This window comes from Prunus mume, linkage group LG2 (assembly GCF_029339155.1).
Source record: "Prunus mume cultivar Tortuosa linkage group LG2, ASM2933915v1, whole genome shotgun sequence".
Taxonomy (NCBI): Eukaryota; Viridiplantae; Streptophyta; class Magnoliopsida; order Rosales; family Rosaceae; genus Prunus; species Prunus mume.
The window spans coordinates 43,196,075-43,218,050 of NC_142699.1; the positions used below are offsets into that span (position 1 = coordinate 43,196,075).

The 21,976-nt window shown below is 35.6% G+C and overlaps 3 protein-coding genes across 5 annotated transcripts; 2 read left to right on the forward strand and 1 right to left on the reverse strand.

The window, feature by feature from the left end:
* Positions 1-418: 418 nt before the first annotated feature.
* Positions 419-6,328, forward strand: LOC103322470 (phosphoribosylformylglycinamidine synthase). Of its 2 annotated transcripts, XM_008224389.2 has the most exons (8): positions 428-1,327; positions 1,595-1,650; positions 2,806-2,915; positions 3,022-3,181; positions 3,872-3,964; positions 5,260-5,391; positions 5,829-5,904; positions 6,003-6,328. In XM_008224389.2, the coding sequence occupies exons 1-7, from the start codon at positions 511-513 to the stop codon at positions 5,874-5,876; spliced, it is 1,416 nt and encodes a 471-aa protein (XP_008222611.2). In that variant the 5' UTR covers positions 428-510; the 3' UTR covers positions 5,877-5,904; positions 6,003-6,328. The 2 variants fall into 2 exon arrangements, 1 of the variants encoding a protein (XP_008222611.2); XR_016123903.1 differs by lacking the exons at positions 5,829-5,904; positions 6,003-6,328 and having other exon boundaries at positions 419-1,327; positions 3,022-3,177; positions 5,260-5,316.
* A 686-nt stretch (positions 6,329-7,014) lies between these two features.
* On the forward strand, positions 7,015-10,654 carry LOC103322472 (vesicle transport protein GOT1-like). Its single transcript, XM_008224390.3, has 8 exons — positions 7,015-7,169; positions 7,354-7,409; positions 7,564-7,610; positions 7,910-8,001; positions 8,146-8,226; positions 8,353-8,450; positions 8,531-8,612; positions 10,304-10,654. The coding sequence occupies exons 3-8, from the start codon at positions 7,580-7,582 to the stop codon at positions 10,340-10,342; spliced, it is 423 nt and encodes a 140-aa protein (XP_008222612.1). The 5' UTR covers positions 7,015-7,169; positions 7,354-7,409; positions 7,564-7,579; the 3' UTR covers positions 10,343-10,654.
* A 261-nt stretch (positions 10,655-10,915) lies between these two features.
* On the reverse strand, positions 10,916-13,597 carry LOC103322473 (uncharacterized). Of its 2 annotated transcripts, none has more exons than XM_008224391.3 (4): positions 13,115-13,597; positions 12,954-13,027; positions 12,037-12,178; positions 10,916-11,796 (listed from the first exon to the last, which is right to left on the reverse strand). In XM_008224391.3, exons 1-4 carry the CDS (start codon positions 13,253-13,255, stop codon positions 11,263-11,265), a joined length of 891 nt encoding a protein of 296 aa, XP_008222613.2. In that variant the 5' UTR covers positions 13,256-13,597; the 3' UTR covers positions 10,916-11,262. The 2 variants fall into 2 exon arrangements, with proteins under 2 accessions (XP_008222613.2, XP_016647378.2); XM_016791892.2 differs by having other exon boundaries at positions 12,037-12,181; positions 13,115-13,594.
* Between the last annotated feature and the right edge of the window lie 8,379 nt (positions 13,598-21,976).

The window sequence follows — 21,976 nt, forward strand, 5'->3', positions numbered from 1 at the left end:
ACTTCCTGTTTACAAACTCTCTCTCTCTCTCTCTCTCTCTCTCTCTCTCTCAACAATACTTAAGTGTTAAAATTCCAGTTATAGTTCTTGGAGAGAGGTAAAGTTGTTCTCTTTTTCTAGAAAGTATTAAATTTCGGATTTGAGGTTTCATTTGTTTGTATTTTTTTTTCTGGGAACAAAGAAAATTGTGGGGTTTAAATAGAAAATCTCTTTTAATTTTTATTTTTTCAGTTTGGGGTATATTTAAGAGTAGTTTGGGAAGATAGTGAGGTTTTCTTAGAAATTGTGAAAACTTAAATTAAAAGTTAGGGTGAACTTAGAACATAGGATGAGCGAAGAGAATTGTGAGGTATAAATAGAAAATTTCAAAAAAAATTCTACGGCAACTGTTCTTTACAAGCAAGATGCAAAAGGGGACGAGCTTGTCTCAGCAGCACAGCCAAAAAGTAACAGAACCAAGTAAAAGCTAAAAAGATAAACTACACAAGTTTCTCAGAAAAGTAAGTGAGAATGAGAGTGAGCTCCAGCCCCACACAAAATCTTTGGCTACATGATATGAACTCCTACGTCCACCTCCACCATTTCTCCATCTCCACAAACCCATGCTCTCCCAAATCCTCCTCCTTCTCTTGCTCCATGCCTCGCCCTCCCAATCGCAATCGCAGAACTCGCGGCAACCGAAACCCTAGCCGCCCAACCACCACCATAACCACCACCACCACAAAACCCTACTTCTACCCTTCTTCTTCGCCATCGCGCACTGATACGCTCCAAGCCACCTTCGACCTCCAGTACCTCTACCACACCTCCCACTACAGCCTCCAACAATTCCTCTCCTCCGCCTCCGACGCCCTCCAAGATCTTCGGACCCTCGTCTCCGTCGACGCCGATAATCGCGTCATCGTCTCCTGTCGCCCTTCCACACTGCGTTTCGTCGGAAATTTGGTGGTTATGACCTTCGCCGTCGTTTTGGGGTTTAGGGTTTTGGTTGGGTTGGTGAGGTTAGGGTTTGGGGGTCGGTCCGGGTATGGGAGGGAGGGGGCGGTGGTGAGGAGGGATAGGAGTCTTGGGGGAAAAGAGGTTGTGGTGGGGAGGGTAGAGAAGGATAGAGTTGATGTGAGGAAAAAGAAGAGTTTTGGGATGTTCGACAATCCTCTGTCGATGCCGAAGAGAACGGTGGTGGATGGTTTGGGGAGGCTTTTGAATAGCCGGGTTCGGGTTTGGGAGAAAAAAAAGCTGCCGAGTTGGTGGCCAAGCTCCATGCCGCAGCAGAGTTCGGTGGTGGATAAGGATTATTATCAAAGCGAAGCAGATAGATTGGTTAGAGGTCTGTTTGTTGGCTCTTTCTCTTTCAGTTCTATTTTCATATAAAATCATATGTAGCATTTACCAAAATCACATTAGAATCATATTTTAACATTTCTGAGTCTGCTATCATTCGAACTCTACATAAGTAGTTTCGGTTCTGACTTGATTTTGTTCGTGGGTTTTGCTTTTGTTGTAGGTAAAAGTCACACATTTCTCAGAGTTTTGTAGCTATTTTTTTTATCCCACTTTACATCTTTAATTCGCAACTCATCCACTTGATTTCCAGCAATCACGGACAATAGAATGAGCGGAAAGGACATTGTGGAAGATGATATTATTCATGTCAGTGCTTTTATGTATCGAGTTGATTGTGCATTACTTTTATAACATTTGCAGTCTCATGAATGACAAAATTCCTACAAAGTTTTTGCCCTTTTATTTTTTCCTTGTGAACTATGATTGTCGATAAATACATAGGTAGATGCTTAAACATACATTCTTTTGTAGGTTCACACACTTTGTACGCACATACATGAGATGTATATGTAGCAAAAATTCAGGTTAGGGTACTTTTCTTGATGGTTTATAAATGATAGTCTTAGAAAAAGTGTAACGTAATATCAATCTTAGTGTTAGTGACTTTAATTGTTTAAAAGCATGTTTTTATACATACAGATACGATATTAGATACATTTATTGTGTAGCTAATAAAAGAGGAGGGTAGTAGCCCTTGCACCATGAGAGACTGGATGTTTATATTAGCTAAGGATTATGCAGATTGTTACTATATTGCTATACATGAACGTTATGGTTTTTAAGATTTTACCGTATTAATGTCTGTATGTGAAAACCTTGTTGATATATGGGAATTAAGATGTCATGTTGGCATCAGGTTTGTCATACACCTTGCTCAGAAACAGTCTTCAAACATTTTCCCCATAAGTAAATATGTGCCAATTGGATTTTTTTCTTCCTTATATTTATTATTTTAATATTCTAAAAACACTAATTTTTATAGTTTTTTACTTGCTTATTTATGATTTTAAACTTCCCATCTTAAATTTCTTTTGTCAACATTTTGGTTAACCAAGGGCCTTTTATGGGTTTTTGAAAGTTTCATCAAAAGGTGCTTCTTCCTTTAAATGATTAAGCATATGAAGCAGTTGTGAGTGTGGTGGATGTTGAAAGAATCAATGTGTAGTGCATCATGTGAAGTTAAACCAAATACTAAATGAGTCTAGATAGTTATCTTTTAAAAGGTTATGTGCCTGAGAGATTTTGATGAGTATGTTTTTGAATTTCAGTAAGATATTAAACTTTTTATTTGGAATATTTGTTATATCATTGATTCGTTACAGCTGGAAAAACATTCTTATTATATGAAATTTGAATCATTACCACAATTTCTTTCTTTGTAAATTTTAATTACAATTTTGTGCTGCATTAACTGATCTTTCATAATACATTGTATACTTCTTTGTCTGAGTGGGTGAGCAGTTACGTCAAATATGCAGGGCATCTAGAGTACGGGTCACCTTTGAGACAACAAATACACGAGATTCATTCTACCGTGTGTCTGTTGACTTTGTCTTAAATACTTGCAGCAGGTGTGATTCTTGGATGCAATACATTAACATTCTGATAGTTTATACGACCACTTTTTATTTGGGTGCTTTGCTTTCTCCTGGTGTTTCAACAGTTATAGTGTGGCAGGGCCCCAAGTCACTCTACTTATGTTCAGATTGACGGCGAAGATGTTTGTCAATTTGTTGCTGGGCTTGCTGAGAATATTGGGCTTGACAATATTCGTGCTGCAAGAATTGTGTCTGCAGCCGTTGCTGCACGTACACGTTCACGCTTTTTGCAGGCGTGGGTAATTTTTTCACTCTTGTTCTTTTGACTATGGCCATGTCACATGCTTGCACAGACTGACAACAATTTAAGTGCCTCTTGTGGCACAGGCAGTTATTTTGACGTCATATTCTCCAAAAAACAAAAAGTAAATAGAAAACTCTTGGACAATATTTTGTGAATAATTCTGAGAGAATAAAGAAGATTACTTGAAAAATAATTGCTTTAGGGAACTCTAGATCTCTTTGCTCTTTAGGTCGTTGGCTTCAGAATTTAGGGATAGTTTTTTTTTTTTTTTCAATCTCTATTGTATGTTTCGAATTCTCCAGTACACTAGTTTTGTTGGCCTGCTGCCTCATATCTTTGTTGCTTGGTTATGGTCTGACAAAAATTCATCACTTTGTCAGAAATGTTGACCTAAAAACATTTTAGACTTTAACATGTTAGTTTAATTGGAGTCCTGGTAGTTTTAATTTTTTGGTTTAAGTTTTGAATTCCTGGGAGTTTTCTAGAGAATAATTTAAGGCATATGTTACTTTGGGGGTGAGATTGAATTTGGGACCTATAAGTTTGATTTATACTCCATTTTGTATTTTCAAGTATATTCTTTTATGGCTCTGCTGGAAAATATTCTTTCTTTACCTTTCTGAAAACACTTTATCACGTTCTTTGAATTTTTAAATGGTTGTGTTTCTTAATTGTTTGATTGCAGGCTTTGGTAATGCAAGGTAAACATGCAGAAGCAGTACTGGAATTGTCAAAGATATGCCTTATTTTGCGGATATTTCCTCCCGAGGAGTCCTCTGTATGTGCTTTGTTTATTCGTGAATAATAACCATGTCTTGATATTTGCATTTCTTTTTTTAATTTTTGGAATTTACTCATAGTATTTAAATCCTAAACTCTAAAAGCATACTATATTGGTCCATAAATTTTGATTATGTACCCAGCACATGACCACCTAAGGACAAAGTGGTCATTCTCTACCCATCCTTACCCTCTGACTCATTCCTCTATCCGCCCCTTCTCTGATCATTCACAAAGCCTCTCTCTCTAACCAAGCATGTGATGAGGCAAGGCGGAGTAAAATAGCCTTTCTCATCCTGCTGTTTGGTGAAATGCTCCAAGGCATACCGAAGCACGTGCTTCTAGCTCAAAGCGAGACTTCTGCCCTATTGCATAAGAGTCTTAGACATCCTTCGTTTATGCAATCTTGGAATGTCTCATGTATTCAATAGTCAAGTAGGCATTTACCTCAGCTGACACCTTCTCAAGTAAACCTTCTACCTCAGAACGAGGCTAAGTCAAGCAGTGATCAAGTTGTAAATGAAAAGAACCGTGCACATGGGTGCTTGCCCTTAATATGGGTCCTGTGAGGCACCATGATTTTTAGTCAGGTCAGGAACCTGTGTATTACAGTCGGCACCTCGTTTTCCCCACTCCAAAAGTGGCTTCTGGAAATACAAGCTTTTGTGATCAATATAAAGCCTTAGCAGTCGCATTGTCCAGAGCATTGGCTGACATGCATTGGGGCTAAAACTGATGGGAGGCATTTACAAGTGACAGGATAGTAGGGAATGGATAAGAGGGTAGGGAAGAGTAGAGAACTCCAATTTGTCCTTGGTTAAGTGCTCATTTGCTGGACTTATGGCCAATTCTTTTAATTTTTTCAAACTGAAATTAGATTTTTGTCCTTGCTAAGAACAAATTGAAAATTTGGAACCAATATGGCACATTTTAAAGTTTAGGCAGACACATTGTAGTTTCCTATATGTATCTTGGTTATTGAATTGAAAAATGTTTTCTTCTTGTATGTATATTCACAGAGCTACAATTGTTCTACATATTATTGGTAAAAATTATGTTCTGCTCCATTTTCCATGTATAGCATGATCTTCAAGACTGTCATTTATGGTCTGGTATTAGAGGTTTTCAAATGAATCTATGCAAATGCCTCGATGCATGTGATGGAATATTTTTGTTTGGCCTGCTTTGGTTCTATAATTTACATGTGCAACATCAGAAACTGAGAGGCTTTCGTACCACTGTTGTTAGTAGTACTGAGTTGTGATTCTTGATGGTTTTTTATTTATTCTGCAGCCAGAGATGGAGATGGTGGCTCGAGGCTTGGCGAAACACTTGAAATTGAATCAGAGGCAATTCCTAATGAGCATGCTTGTTGGCATTTGTAGTGAAGAAAGCCAAAGAAGAGTCGCAGAAGCTTTGGGTTTGGTACGCATCATAAATCTCTTTGCAAATTCATTTAATTTTGTGCAAATATTATGATGAATCTTTGATATTGATTAGTTATGAATTTTTTTTCTTTCTAAAATGTTAGCTCCACCCACTTAGTAATCAGACATAACTCAACAATTGACTTGCAGAGAGTCGGAGCTATATGGGTCACCAATTCCATAATTATTGGTCCCACATTTTATGGGTCTGTTTGGTAGCATAAACTTTAGAAGTATCTCAAAGAATTGTAGATTCCATTTATATGGATTAGCTCAAGTGCAGTTGCCGTTGGTTTGAACCTTGTGAAGCAAGAAAGCAAGAAATTGAAAGAAAAATTTTCTAGGACTCCTTACCACTTGATGTTGATTTCTTGCTATTTTTATGGTGTTGAGTTCTTGATGGTGTTGGTTTCGCTGCTAATTTTTTTATGACAGAATCTTGACCCATCTGGGCTGGACGGGGAAATCTTGGATGCCTTATAGACCTCACCCTTATCCCGTTAGCTCAAAGGTGTTGATCCTCACCAGCTTATCCACAATTTTAACTTTTAAGCATCGACTTGATTATCTGTAATTATTTTCCTAATAATTTTCCCATTTCCCTTGCAGATATCATCTTTCAGAGGTGCAGGTGATGATGATGAACAATAATGGTATACCGCAAAAAGAGCCATGTAGAAATCACGTAGGGTATTTATTATTGCGAGTCAATTTTAGTAACCACTTAAGAATTACACTGTTGGCTGTAATGAACAATAAAAGTGCATTGTAAAAATAGCTGTTAGTTCTAATATCTACATTGTGTATTTATGCTGGGAAAATAGCTTAGCAAGAAAGCATCTTGTGCACTTACTGTTGTGAATCAATTTCAAGCAGCCCGGCTGTGTATACTGTATATTTGCTCAATAAATTATTTGAAAATCGTCTACTAATAATTTCTAAGAATGCGATTGTACCAAAATTTGCACCTGCAGCCTATTTTTGGCCAAATTCATTGTGCATACTGAATAGAGGGAAATTCTATTGTGCCCGTAATGCAGGCCTTCATATAGGCCACAAGATCATTTCATTAGAGTTGAGTGAAGTTACTATTCATATGAATTGCGTGGCTGGTATAAATGTCCGCATCTATGTTCATTTATGACACTTTCATCATGGAACGATTTTTCAAGGTTGTAGGAGCATAGGCTTCATCTTCTTATTTTGAGCTCTTTGCGCTTTCCTGTCTTAGAGGCTTTTATTTGTAACTTTTTATTTTCATATCATAAAAAATTAATAAAAGAGTTTAGGAGCAAATTGAAAATTAGTTACAAAATTGTTCTAAAAGAAAAATTTGGGACAAATTGAAGTCTAGCTATAAATTCAGGGATTTCGACATATCAAACAAAGTGTCACCAAATTTATTATTTTTTTGTTTGGAAAACAGAGAGGAAGGTTCAAGTGGTGATGATGTCTTTGGGGCTTTTGCCCACCTATTTCATTAGGATTAAAAAAAAAAAAATTGGTGATGTTGTCTAACCAATAGAATTGAATTGAGCCCTATTGACTTTACTGTTTGCGCATTTTAGCGGACAATTGCTTGTTCAACTAAAATACGCCACGCACTGACTTCACATTTCTTAACCTCTTCCTTTCCTTTGTTTTGAAGTTGCAGAAAAACAAACATATACGCGCCCATCACGCGCCCGTCACCTCTCTCTCTCTTAACAAACCATTTCCGCTCCAACCTTCTCAGTCTCTCTGCATCAGTCTCACAGTTTCTCTCTCTCGCTCTCTGTAAGCCTCGACGCTATTAAATCCGTTTGTGGTCGAGAAACCCAAGGAAAAGAAAAGAAAATGAAGAATTAGGGCTCGATTTTCATTTTCTCTTCTTGTCTTTCTCTCGGAATCCAATTGGAGCTCTAGATTCGCTGTCTGCTCATTCTAATTCGGTAAACTGATCGCAATCTCTCTTCTGCAGGTTCTTGTAAGATCTTCGTCGTCAACTTGTGTTTGCTTGCCTCAGGTTTATTCAAGGTAGTGTTGCCGCATAATTTTTCTTCTACAATCCTAAATTCCTTCAATTGAAGCCCTAATTTCAGTTACCTTTCGCTTTTTCTTCAATCCGATTCATTTACTTGATATGTGAATTTCTTTTTCCGATGCTAATTTTTGGTGTTGTGGTCTGCAGTGAATCGTCAGCGAAAATGGTTTCCTTCGAGATGAATGATCGGAAAAGTGAGTAATTTTGTCTATCTTTACTGTCATAATATTCCAAGAGGTTTGGATGCTTTTAATTACTTGGTTTGATACATTCATATATAATCTTTTGTTATTTTTGGATGCTTTTGAGTACTTTGTTTGATATACGTATACATAATTTTGTTTATGTGAGCAACTTGTTATTGTTAATACTAATTAATTCTTTAAAACTGGAATAATAATTTGGTATAGTAATACTGAAGATGCCAGTTGATATCTTGTTTTAAATGTAAATTGGTGTGACCTCTAAATTGTGCAATTCTGAAATGAAACAGAGATTGGACTAGGATTGACAGGATTTGGCATATTTTTCTCATGCCTGGGAATCGTTTTCTTCTTCGACAAGGGACTACTTGCAATGGGAAATGTAAGTAACTTTAATAATTATATGTAATCTCTTTTCAAGTTGCGTGTTTTTTGCTGTGTTTGCAATTTTTGTTTTTGTGTTTTATTTATTGTTGTACATGATACCTGTTTTAACACTCCTCATTTGTTTGTGGTACTTAATCAGATCCTCTTCTTCTCAGGAGTGACTTTAACCATTGGATTTAAGCCCACGATGCAATTCTTCATGAAACGTCAAAATTATAAGGTTTGTATTCATTAATGCTTCTCTCCATTTCTGCACGACTTTTTCCATGCATGTTTTATTTTCTTTTCAGGGCCATGCATGTATTCTAACTTTTCTTTTTCACCTGGTTTTGTTCGCTAATTACAGGGAACAATCTCTTTTAGTCTTGGCTTCTTCTGTGTGATCATAGGATGGCCTATGGTGGGCATGCTTTTGGAAGGATATGGGTTCATCGTACTCTTCAGGTCTATAGGATTTTTACTGTGATTCATAGTAATAAATTTTTTTTGCTTATATAAAATTGCTGATGGAGTATGTTGTGCAGCGGCTTCTGGCCAACACTGGCAGTTTTTCTTCAGAAGATTCCAGTTCTTGGTTGGCTATTTCAACAACCATATATTAGATCGGTATGTTTATTTCGGTATTAATTGTTCATAATAGTGGATTAGTTTTTATGCAATATCTTCTTGACTTGCACAATCATGAATACCATTTCAGACAATTGGGAAGTCCTGGTTTCTTGTTTATTTTCATAACATGATTTATGTTTGGATTTTGCATGGGAGTCAGTCTAGCCATTTTTATGTCTATAAAAGTTAGTTGATTATTGTTAAGCATGATTAAAAACATATAGGAATCAGGAGCCATTGTTCAATACGAGATAATGTAAACTAACTGATAGGTAATGCAATTTGAGCTCTGTTTGCACATAAACACACACACACATCCATACGTATGGATGTGTGTATCTACATAGATAGACTGGGGTAGACTGTGGGACATGATATGATATATTTTTGGTAATCATGATTTTAACTCTGTTTTTGTTAACCAGAATCCCTTTCTAGGAATGTGAGTGGGTAATTTGGGATTGTGCTGTATATAGTGGGTTTCATGTGTATCTGGAATTAATTTTTGATTGAAATATGGGGACCCCTTTTTCTTTGGATATCCAAATACGTTCTAATTATTTCTCACAACAGAAAAATAAATCCAATTTATAGTAATCTTTTTCTAAGTAATTCTAAAACTTTTGTGCAAAGATTTGGGTAATCCTAACTGTTTAGGGCATTAGACGTAGTGAAAATATTTGAAAAAAATTGGTACACATTGTTTTAAAAAAAAATAAAAAATAAGAACTTTGGCATCCACAGTTTATTATTTATCTATTCAAAATGAGAAAAGAACAGTTTTCCAAGTTTGTGTAAATTGTTGTTATTTCTTCTATGATTTTCGTATTTGAGTTGGTGAAATAAAAATACATACAGTATTATAAGGGTGAAATTAAGACATGTTGTTTTTCAAGTTAATTAAAAAAATTGTAAACAAATTTGAAATGTGAACCTTTTGTCTTTGTAATAGAAAAAAATAGGATTTATTTGTCAAGTTCCTTATAAGTATTTGAACATGAGTTGTGTCTGAATTGTGTTTTGTTTAGTTAGATAATGATCATCAGGGTAGGTTATATTACCTTGGTGGGGACATTGGTCTTGTAATTTGTCTTTCAGCAATTACTTGGTTTAGTTCCATCATTGGTTTATATTATCTTGCAAGAGAGGCAAGATTTTCATGATAGTGGACATTCTCTTAGAAAGTGTACTGAACCCATTATGTCCAAAATGCTTGAACTTCCTGTCTGGTCAGGATAAGCAAAGTCCACAGTTTCATGTCCAAATTACAGTTTAGGTTTTTTAGGTTTTAGACATAAAAAAAATTTCACTTTTGGAAAAAGCCAAAGCTTTTTCAAAAAAGACAAAAAAACCACTCAACTTTCAAATCAAAGACATGCAAATGTATTGGATTCCTTAGGAAATCTAAAAATAAATAAGGGCATTTTTGTCCATTTTTGCTTCTTTTAAAATTTCTCTCTCCTTTTGCTTTTTCCAAAATGTCCCGTACTGTGCAGTCAGTCTACTCTGTGCCATGGTGGTAGCACCTTATAGTATGTCCTAAGTTCAGGTGGCACCTACTTGCACAACCTCAAGTTCAAAGAATGGAGGATCTAGTCTCTATAATGTTTATTCTTGCCTGAATATGAGCTTTATCTGTACGATTATTCTTAGTGCAAGTAATCGATTGATTTCTCTCTGATTTGCAGTTCTTTGACCGATACCGTGGCCGACGGGTGCCTGTGTAAGCCAGGAAATTGAGTGCCACAAATCTGGGGGCAGGCGAACCTGTAATTTCTTGTAAAATACTTTCTAGAGGGAGAAGCATAATTCTTTTTAAATTCAGTTTCCAAATTGACTGTAGGAAATGATCTCTCAGTTAATGGGCTTTTATATTTTACTGAAAAAAGAAAAAAAAGAAGTGAACAAAATGATATATGAGCTCTATCTTTGTTGGTTTTGCTTCTTTTGTTCCCGTTGCTGAATGTAAAATTCCTTTTTTCTTGATGACTTGGACACTCTTGGGTGCATGTTCCTCTATTAAGATTGTCATTGATTCTGGTCGAGGGTTTTGAATATTTCTTGCTAAGGAAACAATTGTTTTCCCCCCTCACCTATTTCATGATTGTTAATTCAAATATCACGTGCAGAGCGTGTGGGTGTCAAATTATGATAATTTAATTAATTTCAGAATAATTCGAGTTTGATGAATGCCTTGAGTATGCATAATCAATTGGTGGAAAAAATATTAAAAGAGAGGTTTAAGAGTTTATTTGATTGAATTGTGAACTATTTTTTTTCTGGTCAGAGACAGAGACTTATATAAGTGTTGATATTGCAGGAAAATATGTATATTGCTTGATACCCTGAACCCAAGGATACTACAGTGCTTTTGAATTTGATTTGTACATATGATTTCAGTAAGTGTAGCATTCTTCCAAGGATCAAAACCCATCAAAATAAGAACCCTCTCCAAAAAGTTGCAGTTGTAATTTAGAGATGTGCCTTGCAGATATTTTCAAAATTCCTCAGCCTTGCACTTCATATTCTGACTTCAGCCCCTATAGCCTCACCAGATGATGTGGCAGCATGACTCAAATTTTCAGCACTTACTGTTTTTTGCCCCTCCGATTTAGTTCCCGTAGGCTCTGACGGAAAAGCTGGTGGGCTACAACTTTCTTCTGGTGATGCTTCTTGTGGAAATCTTCCTTGTAGTCATGCTGCTTCTGGAAACACTCCTAGTCATGCTTCTTGTGGAAACCCCTACCCTACTGGTTTCCGTGATCACGTTTTTGTCATCTAGAACAATAAGCTTCTTATGCTTTGTTGGAGTTTTAGTTGTTCCAGAATCTACATTTTCAACTGGACAACTATTTCCCACATTTAAATTGATTGATGAACCGGTATGCCCAAAAGCATTGTCCTTGGATGTTCCCAGTATATCACTGAAAATGTTCTTCACTAGTGAACGATAATCAGAGTCTCCATAACTTAACATTAATATATCACGTCCCTTTGTCGCTGAGAGATCATCTAAAGAAAATGGTAAGGAATTACCTTCGTTGTTTCTTGAAGGCACGTTGAACTTTTGAGAAGCTGATTTCCTCAATGAAGCACCTATGTCAGTAGAATCTTCACCCAAATCAACGGCAGCGTACTCCTCCCAGTTAAATGGAAATCCAAGCAGAAAGTGATTGTATAGCTGACAGATTAGTAGTTCCAACAAAGTATAAATATTCAGAAGTTTCAAATCATTCATACAGGAGTAATGAACTTTTCATTATTTATTTTTATCAAATAGGAGTGACGATTAATTAGAACATAGTAATCCTCTAATCAACGACAGTTTCTAGTTGTAATAGGCCATTTTCTATCTTTGTCAATCAACGACAGTATCTAGTCAAAGCTGTAAGAGGTAAGCACACAAAAGGGAAATACATACTTCTGGGGGAAAGCCATTTTGATGCGTGCGAGACCTATCTAAGAGGCCAGTAACTGTAACCATGATCCCATCTGCTGTCTCAAGAACAGTGGCCGTGTGTCTCTTGGAAATTTCTGCTGAGCTAAAAACTCTTACTCCTAGTCTACTGTCGTAAGAAAAAAAGAAAAGAAAATGTTATTAACTAATCTCAAAACAGAAAATTGTACACAGTAACTTGAGTAACAGAGATGTATTAAGTCAATATTCATGCACAAATCCAATGCCACAACTCTATAGAGAGTGCTAGAGATGTCACAGGTCAATCAAGTAAAAAGCAATGGCCGATCAATGAAGTAAGCTTTCGTTCTCTGTGTGATAAACGAAGGTCACAAACAGCAAAGAAAGAATCTCTTTAATTAGAGCTGGTATTGAAATTGTAAATACTAGTTTCTGTCTCCAATTACTAATATTTCTTATCACCTGTTCACAATACAAAAAGGAAAGAGGAATGGTAACTGGTCAGAGACACATCACAAAACTTATTTCATAAAATCCCTGTCAATGCTTCCAAATAATCCATAGACCAAGAGGACATAAACCCAAAAATATGCTAATTAAACAAAGAGAAATATAGCCATCAATTGCAGGAGAAGGCCAATTTTCAAAACAATTCAAGCTGTTTTGGGAGCGAAGTAGGACACTTTCCCTTTTACTAAAGAAATTTACTCCCACCCACCAAAGCAGAAGATGGAATAAACGTCCATGCATAAATTGAAGAGCTTTTTCTTTAAGCTCTTCACACTAAAAACCAGAAAAATCTTCCAATTAATTTCTGGGTTTTGTTCAGTTTCCTTGAACTCTTAAGATTCCTAATGAACCAGAGAATTCTCAAAGCAAAATCTAAAATAATAGAGTGAAGTATGAAAGAAAGAAATTACTCTCTAGAAGAAAGACCTCCAACAGCCAAGCCCTTTCCTTTAGCCTTTACCAGCCACCAATCATGCAATAAGACCTACCAAAAAATTTCGAAAAAAATTAAGCACAAAGCACACATATGTATAAATGTCATCAAAAGGAGTGTGTTGGGATGGGGCTTTACAGATTTGACGGAGGCGGAGATGATGGCCGTGGTGGAAAATGGTGTTCGAGGGTTTCGGGTATTTGGGTTGGGATTCGGAGCATTTTGGGGCGTTTTCGGGTCCGGAGTTGCAGAGGCCGCCTGTCTTCTTGTCGTCACCATTGCTGTGTGTCTGAATCGCAGTAATTTTTTACTTTCCTCCTGAAAAGTCACACTCACCCTTCCAACTGCTGATCCCACATCCCATTTAAATTTTTTGAAATATACATCCACAACAAATACATTCGATTTGATAATAGGATCACTAATTGCAATAGGAAATCGGACATTATCCACATGCTCATGATCTCCAATCTCGCGCTCTTTGTGATTAGAGGTCTTGAAAGCCCATTGTCATTGACTTCGTATCGAACCACACTGCATTCAAGAGTTTTGCTCCCTATTCTAGTCGGATGAACTATAGGCAACTAAAATTAGCACAAGATAATTTAATCTTTAAAGTTCTAACTCACAACGAATTGCCAAGTTTTGCTGTATATTAGAGATTTGAAATTTTTAGGGTAACAAAAAAAAAATGACAGAAGTTTCCGACATAGGCCAACTTGATGTACAAAGAGCAACCTTAAGGACCAATCACGTCAAAATAAAACCTTAATGACGAAAGATAACAATTTCGGGAACCTTTATGATGAAAATCCTATAAAAAATTTAAAAGTCTTTAAGTAAAACTTATAAACCAAGAAATAATAAAAGAATTAAATGTTAAATTTAGGCTATTTTATTACCGAAAATTAACAGAAGAATGATAAATTATGGAATACTGAAATTTTGACAAGTTAGAAATAGGATTATGTCCTATCTTTTTATATTTTGTTATTAGAGTATGGAATACTAATGAAATGTATAATCAAGTTTTATAAAATGAAGGATTAGTCCCCAATATTAGGGTGGCATTTTATACCGAAAAATCGAAAAACCGCAAAAACCAACCGACAATTTACAATGAAACCGCAATCGCGATAAACCGAACCGCATTTGCGGTATTAAGAATCGAACCGCATTTGCGGTTGCGGTTGCGATATTTGATTTTCAAAACTTGCGGTTACTGCAAACCGCAAAGTATAGCCGCACGGATGATGAGGTTGAATTCTACAAGGAAATGGAACATATGACAACTTGTTAGTAATTAGTTTATTTATGCTAATGTTATTTATGTTTTTTCTTATAATAAAATGTATTAAACTATGTTGTTTTATTTGTAAATAACATTGGTACTCAAACAACACAACGAGGTTCTTCAAATCCACTCACCACCAACACTTGAGTTTGTAACTTTAGTTTGTAACATTGGTGCATTACATTTTCCTTTTAGTTTGTAACTTTAATTAACTTTGAATTAGATTTTTCTTTTTGGTTGTAACTTTAATTCATTTTGCTTTGTATTTTCCTTTTCGTTTGTAACTTTAAAGAATTTGGAATTGGAATGCTTGAGAAGTTTAACTTTAATTGGAATGCTTGGAATTGTAACTTTAATTTTCTTAGGTTGTGAATGCTTGAGAAGTTGAGGAGATTGTGAATTTATATATGTTTGAGAAATTGAGGTTGTGTATTTATTTATTTAGGTTGTGAATTTATATTTTTGTGAATGCTTGAGAACTTGCGGTTTTAAATCGCAAAATGCGGTCGGTTTGCGGTTTCAAAATCACAAAACCACAAATAGTCGGTCGGTTTGCGGTTTGAGTAAAAATTCGCGGTTACCGAACCGCAACCACCCCTACCCAATATGATCATCAAATTAAATTCCTCAGTTCATATGTATTTTTTATATATTTATAATAAAAAATAAATAACAATTAGGAAAAAGAATGTATTGGAAAATAATTCCAAACCCATAAGTTTATGTTGACCATTTACTTACTCTCTACAAAACCCAAAGTTTAAAAGAAAGATGCAAAACCCATTTGTGTGAAGCGAAAGAGAAATGAGTTTTCACTAGCTTTTTCGATTTGCTACAAATGAAACTCATGGAAGAGACAAGCACGTTGACCTCACTTAGCTGCTCGGAGGAAAAAAAACAAAATTCATTTGCAAATTAATTACAGGTTCTTTTTCTTTGTCTCTTTTGCTCAGAATTTTTCTTTATCCTTCTCTTTTTTGGGTTTTCTTTTCTGCTTAAAATATAGGTGAGGGGTAGTTTAGTCAATTTACATACAATTTGGTTTCGATGCGTGAAAACACAACTGCGACTGTGTTTAAGCTGTGAGGCTCTTGCAACGGTCATATTTCAAAACCCTATTGCCTAATAGCTTAAGGAAACACCTAAATGCTTCTTTTCTCTCCTAATAGCTTCAAATATTCAATATCATAACTTCTTCTCTCTCTCTCTCTCCCTCGCTCTCACCTCTCATCTCTCTGCTTTCTGCTCTCTTGAGCAACCCAACCATCCCCATGAGCCCATTTTTCTTTTGATTTGGAAGATGAGCGTTCATTGTTTCTCTATGCTCCCTCTTTGTTCTCTTCTCTATGCATTCGAATTTCACTTACACACTGCTACTGGTATTCATGAAAATCAAAGGATGAAAGCAAAATTCATTTGCAAATTTATTACAAGTTCTTTTTCTCTTTCTTTTTTTGCTCAGAATTTTTCTTTTTCTTGCTTAAAATAGGTGGGCGGTAGTTTAGTCAATTTACAAACAATTTGGTTTCGATGTGTGAAAACACAACTGCTACAGCGTTTAAGCCGTGTGGCTCTTGTAGCGGTTATATTTCAAAACCCTATTACCTAATAGATTTAGGAAACACCTAACTGCTTCTCTTCTCTCCTAATAGCTTCACATATTCAGTATCACAACTCTCTCTCTCTCTATTGCCCTCGCTCTCACCTCTCATCTCTCTGCTTTCTGCTCTCATGAGCAACCCAACTATCCCAACGAGCCCATTTTTTTTAATTTTTTATTATTTGGAAGACAAGCGTTCACTGTTTCTTTGTCTCCCTCTTCGCACTCTTCTCTATGCGTTCAAATTTCATTTACACACTGCTACTACTACTGCTACTGAAATTCATGAAAATCAGAGGATGAAAGCAAAATTCATTTGCAAATTAATTACAGGTTCTTTTTCTCTTTCTTTTTTTGCTCATAATTTTTCTTTTTTCTTGCTTAAAATATATGTGAAGGGTAGTTTAGTCAATTTACATACAATTTGGTTTCGATGCGTGAAAAAACAACTTTGACCGCGTTTAAGCCATCATGCTCAAAACCATATTGCCTAATAGCTTTAGGAAATGCCTAAACGTTTCTCTTCTCTCCTAATGGCTTCAAATATTCAATATCACAACTTTCTCTCTCTCTCGCCCTCGCTCTCACCTCTCATCTCTCTACTTTATGGTCTCTTGAGTAACCCAACTATCCCAACGAGCCCATTTTTCTTTTGATTTGGAAGACGAGCATTCACTGTTTTTATGTGCTCCCTCTTTGCTATATTCTCTATGCGTTTGAATTTCACTTACACATTGCTACTGCTACTGCTATTGATATTCATGAAAATAAGAGGATGAAAGCAAAATTCATTTGCAAATTAATTGCAGGTTCTTTTTCCCTTTCTTTTTTTGCTCATAATTTTTCTTTTTCTTGCTAAAAATATAGGTGAGGGGTAGTATAGTCAATTTACATATAATTTGGTTTTGATGCGTGAATAAGCAACTGCGACTGTGTTTAGGCCATGAGGCTTTTGTAAAGGTCATATTTCAAAACCCTATTGCCTAATAGCTTTAGGAAACGCCTAAATACTTCTCTTCTCTCTTAATCTAAGATGCATGGATACGCCAATTTAGTGGCGTATCCCGTATCAGATACTCCTTTGGATACGATATGATTTGGATATGATTCGATACACATTGGATACGTATCGCAGTCAATGGATACATGTATCCAACATTCCAGACTCGAGTATCTGACTTTTCGGATACCTTCCTCCTTTGAAGTTTGCAGTTGAGGGGCTGTTGAGGAGCCCCTGGCCTGCGTGTGAAGAAGGAGAGAGAGAGAGAGAGATCGGTGCGCACGAGGAAGAAGAAGATGTCGACTGACCTAATTTCTATTATCTCAAGTGACGACGTCATTTGCTAAAACAAGATTTGTAATATATATATATATATATATATATATATATAAGGGCGGATCCCTGACACCATATTTTTGACACAATTTTTGAGCCATTAGATGTAGGGGTGAGTACAGTACGGTATGGTACCGTATTGAGCTCGTACCGCTACTGATATTGGAAATTTAAATCGGTATGGTACGGTATGGAATTATAGTTTGCCAAAATTCGTACCATACCTTACCGTGCCAAATCGGTATCGGTACCATTTCGGTACCAAAATGGTACAACTAAAAATGAACCAATTCAATATTCAACACCAAAATAAGTGATACCTAAGTTACAAATTCAAAGATTCAACATATTCAATATTCAAATCCTAATCAACATATTCAATATCCATCAATATATTCAATATTCAAATCAACCAAATCAATATTTATCCATACATATTCATCAAATCCAAATGGTTAAAACTCATGCCTTATAGCTTACAAACCAAAATAGTTAAAATTATGTCTTATGGCTTACAAAAATACAAACACAATCCAAACATAAATGACAAAAACATAAAGTTATACTATTTGGTACGGTACGGTATTGACCGATACCAAAATCTTGGTACCGCTACCATACCATACTCTATTGATACGGTATGGTACGGTACTGAATATCTCTCCATACCAAATGAAACGGTATGAAATCGGTATGGTACAATGCGGTTAGGATACGGTTTCGGTATTTCGATTTAAGATGCCCACCCCTAATTAGATTACTCTAGTTTTAATGGATGAGATTAAATATGACATAACTTTTTGACATGAAAAATAAATTAAAATGTTTTTCTCTGTCCTCTCTCTATTTTCTCAAAAAGGTAAATTTCTATCAATTTTTTTTTTCTCTCTCCACTCTCTCTTCCCTAACCGTTCTCTGCTAATTATCATCACTAAATGAGGCAGCCGTCGCCATGGTGAACGCTCCCAAGCACACCTTACACAAGGTCACCAATACAAGAAAGGAAATGATAGCCTTACTGCCAAGCACCCAATCAAGAGGTGGTGGAGAAAAGAAGGGGAAGGGGACCTCTCTTTTCTAATTTCACTGGTTAGGTTTGTAGTTTGTGTTGCTTTCTATCTTGTTGGAGCTTTAAAGCAAATATGGTAGACAAGTCCTTATTCTTAGTTGTTCTATTAAACATCGAATTGTTCTGAACAATCTTTCTCAAATCAATTGAGATTAGAGTTTTAATTCAAAAAAAGAAAAATAAATAGGGAGTACCCAAAATGGGGGTTGAAATTATAAAAAAATCCAAGCACTATTTAAACATATAAACACACCCAAAACTCATCACTACACACACTTAAAACTCATTTATAAACACACCCAAAAAGTTGACTTTGGGGTTGATTTTGGGTCTGTTTCTATGTTTAAATAGTGCTTGGGTTTTTTTCTAAATACATGTCTAGGATTGGGTTTATTTATAAATTTGTAAAATAAATATCTATCTTGATGCTTTGATTCTCCCACTTCATTCAGAATAGACATTCATTCATTCTCTCTATTTTCTCTCTTTATTAGGTAATGGTGGTTGTTGTGATGAAAATGTTTTATGAGAAATAATAACGGGTTAACATAACTTAATTAACAAATTATCAGCAGTAACTCTAACAACAAAAAGAAGGAAAATGAGAATGAGAGATTGATTAAGAGAAAAATGTTCATGCTACACGAGGGATTTCAAATTTTTTGGGAAAGAATGAGAGAAAGATCAAGAAGTTTTTTTGGTCTGATAAAAGAAAGAGTTTAGAGGAGAGAGAAAAATATTTTAATTTATTTTTCATGTCAAAAATTCATGTCATATTTAATCTCATTCATTAAAAGTGGAGTAATCTAATGGCTCAAAATTTGTGTCAAAAATATGGTGTCACGGATCCGCCTCCATATATATATATATATATTATTCATAGATCTGTTTATAGGTTTGGGTCTTAAGCAATAGGATTAAAATGGGCTATGGGTAATGACATGTTTGGGTGAAAAAAGCTATACATGCCTAAAAATATAAAGAATCAGAAAAGAAAGCCCAATATGCTACACTATATTTATAATTTATAATTTATTTAAAATTTTGTTTTAAGTTATATAAATTTATTGATATATGTTTTTAATAACCGTATCCATGATGTATCGTATCCTAGTTTTTGGAAATTTACCTTATCCCCATGTCGTGTCGTATTGTATCATTGTATCCGTATCCATGTCCATACTTCTTAGCTCCTAATATAGCTTCAAATATTCAATATCACAACTTTCTCTCTCTCCAGCCCTCGCTCTCACCTCTCACTTCTCTACTTTATGCTCTCTTGAGCAACCCAACTATCCCAACGAGCTCATTTTTCTCTTGATTTGGAAGACGAGCATTCACTGTTTCTTTGGGCTCCCTCTTTGATCTCTTCTCTATGTGTTCAAATTTCACTTACACACTGCTACTGCTACTGCTACTGGTATTCATGCAAATCAGAGGATGAAAGCAAAATTCATATGCAAAATAATTACAGGTTCTTTTTCTCTTTCTTCTTTTGCTCAGAATTTTTCTTTTCTAGCTTAAAATATAGGTGAGGATTAGTTTAGTCAACTTACATACAATTTGGTTTCGATGCTTGAAAAAGCAATTGCGACCGTGTTTAAGCCGTGAGGCTCTTGCAAAGGTCATATTTCAAAACCCTATTGCCTTATAGCTTTAGGAAACACTTAATGCTTATCTTCTCTCGTAATAGCTTTAGATATTCAATATCACAACTCTCTCTCTCTCTCTCTCTCTCTCTCTCTCTCTCTCTCTCTCTCTCTCTCTCTCTCGTCCTCACTCTCACCTCTCATCTCTCTGCTTTCTGCTCTCATGAGCAACCCAACTATCCCAACGAGCCCATTTTTCTTTTGATTTGGAAGACGAGCGTTCACTATTTCTCTGTGCTCCCTATTTGCTCTCTTCTCTATGGTTCGAATTTCACTTACACACTACTAATGCTATTGGTAGTCATGAAAATCAGAGGATGAAAGCAAAATTCATTTGCAAATTAATTACAGGTTCTTTTTCTCTTTCTTTTTTTGCTTAGAATTTTTCTTTTTCTTGCTTAAAATATAGGTGAGGGGTAGTTTAGTCAATTTACATACAATTTGGTTTTGATGCGTGAAAAAGCAACTGCGACCGCCTTTAAGTCGTGAGGCTCTTGCAATGGTCATATTTCAAAACCCTATTTCCTAATAGCTTTAGGAAACACCTAAATGCTTCTCTTCTCTCCTAATGACTTCAAATATTCAATATCACAACTCTCTCTCTCTCTCTCTCTCTTTCTCGCCCTCGCTCTCACCTCTCATCTCTCTGCTTTCTGCTCTCTTGAGCAACCCAACGAGCCCATTTTTCTTTTGATTTGGAAGACGAGTGTTCACTGTTTCTCTGTTCCTCTTTGCTCTCTTCTCTATGCTTTCGAATTTCACTTACACATTGCTACTGCTACTCTACTGCTACTCGTAGTCATGAAAATCAGGGGATGAAAATAGAATTCATTTGCAAATTTATTACAAGTTTTTTCTATTTCTATTTTTGCTCATAATTTTCCTTTTTCGTTTATGCTTAAACTTCAAGTGAGAGATAATTTAGTCAATTTACATACAATTTGGTTTTTTTTATAATTATTTATTATTTATTTATTTATTATCAAAACAGGATTTGGTTTTGATGAGTGAAATCGCGTTGAAGCGGTGAGGCTCTTGCAACGGTAATATTTCTTCAAGGTTTGATTTCAAAGCCTTATTTCCTAATAGCTTTAGGAAACACTTAAATCCTTCTCTTCTTTCTAATAGCTTCAAATATTCAAGATCACACCGTTCTCTCGCTCCAGCTCTTGCGTACTCTCCCTTTCTACTCTCGCTCTCGCTCTCACCTCTCGTTTCTCGACTTTCTACTATCTTCTCTGTTTCTCTGTACTCCCTCTTTGCTTTCTTCTCTGTACGCTCGAATTTCACTTACACACTACCACTGCTAGTCTGCTATTGGTAATCATGAAAAGACTTTATGACATAATTACAGTGGAAGTTGAAACCTTATAGATTAAGCATATATACTGACTAGTCAAAGGCTTTATCACATAATTAACTACTAATTTAATCAATCTAGTTTTGCTCTTTTGAGATAGAGTGTGTGCGTGCATGTGTCATTAAGGATTTTGTTAGCTTCGAAAATTAATGGGTTTTTAGTGGCCACTAGCATTATGCAGAATGACAAGTTCATCATGTGGTCCTTAATTGTTGGAGGATTTTGCCAATGTTAATCCAAAATCAGAGGACAAAAGTAAAGAAGAATTGCTTGTCTGAAATGAATGCTATCGCTCCTAACACTTTAGGCATGTTTACGTATCAGTATTGAATATGGGAGGAAAGGGAATGATTTTCGCTTTATGATTTCCCTGATGTTTACTTGCAATTAGGAATGAAAAAAAATATGTGGACCCCATCTCAAAATCCGTAATTACATCCCCTCAAAATTAGGAATCAAATCAACTAGGGAGGCGGATGGGGTATCTTATTCCCATTCGTTTTTCCCTTAAAACCTTCCAAAAATACTCTTATCACTTTACCATAATTCCAAAACATCCCAAACCTTAGAAAAAATAAAAACTCACGCAAGAATTTCTAAGACGCTCCAACTTTTGTTTCACGTTAGCATTGCAGAAGATCATAAAAATAAGAATGTTTTCACATATGTGAAACTATTTTTCATATCACATA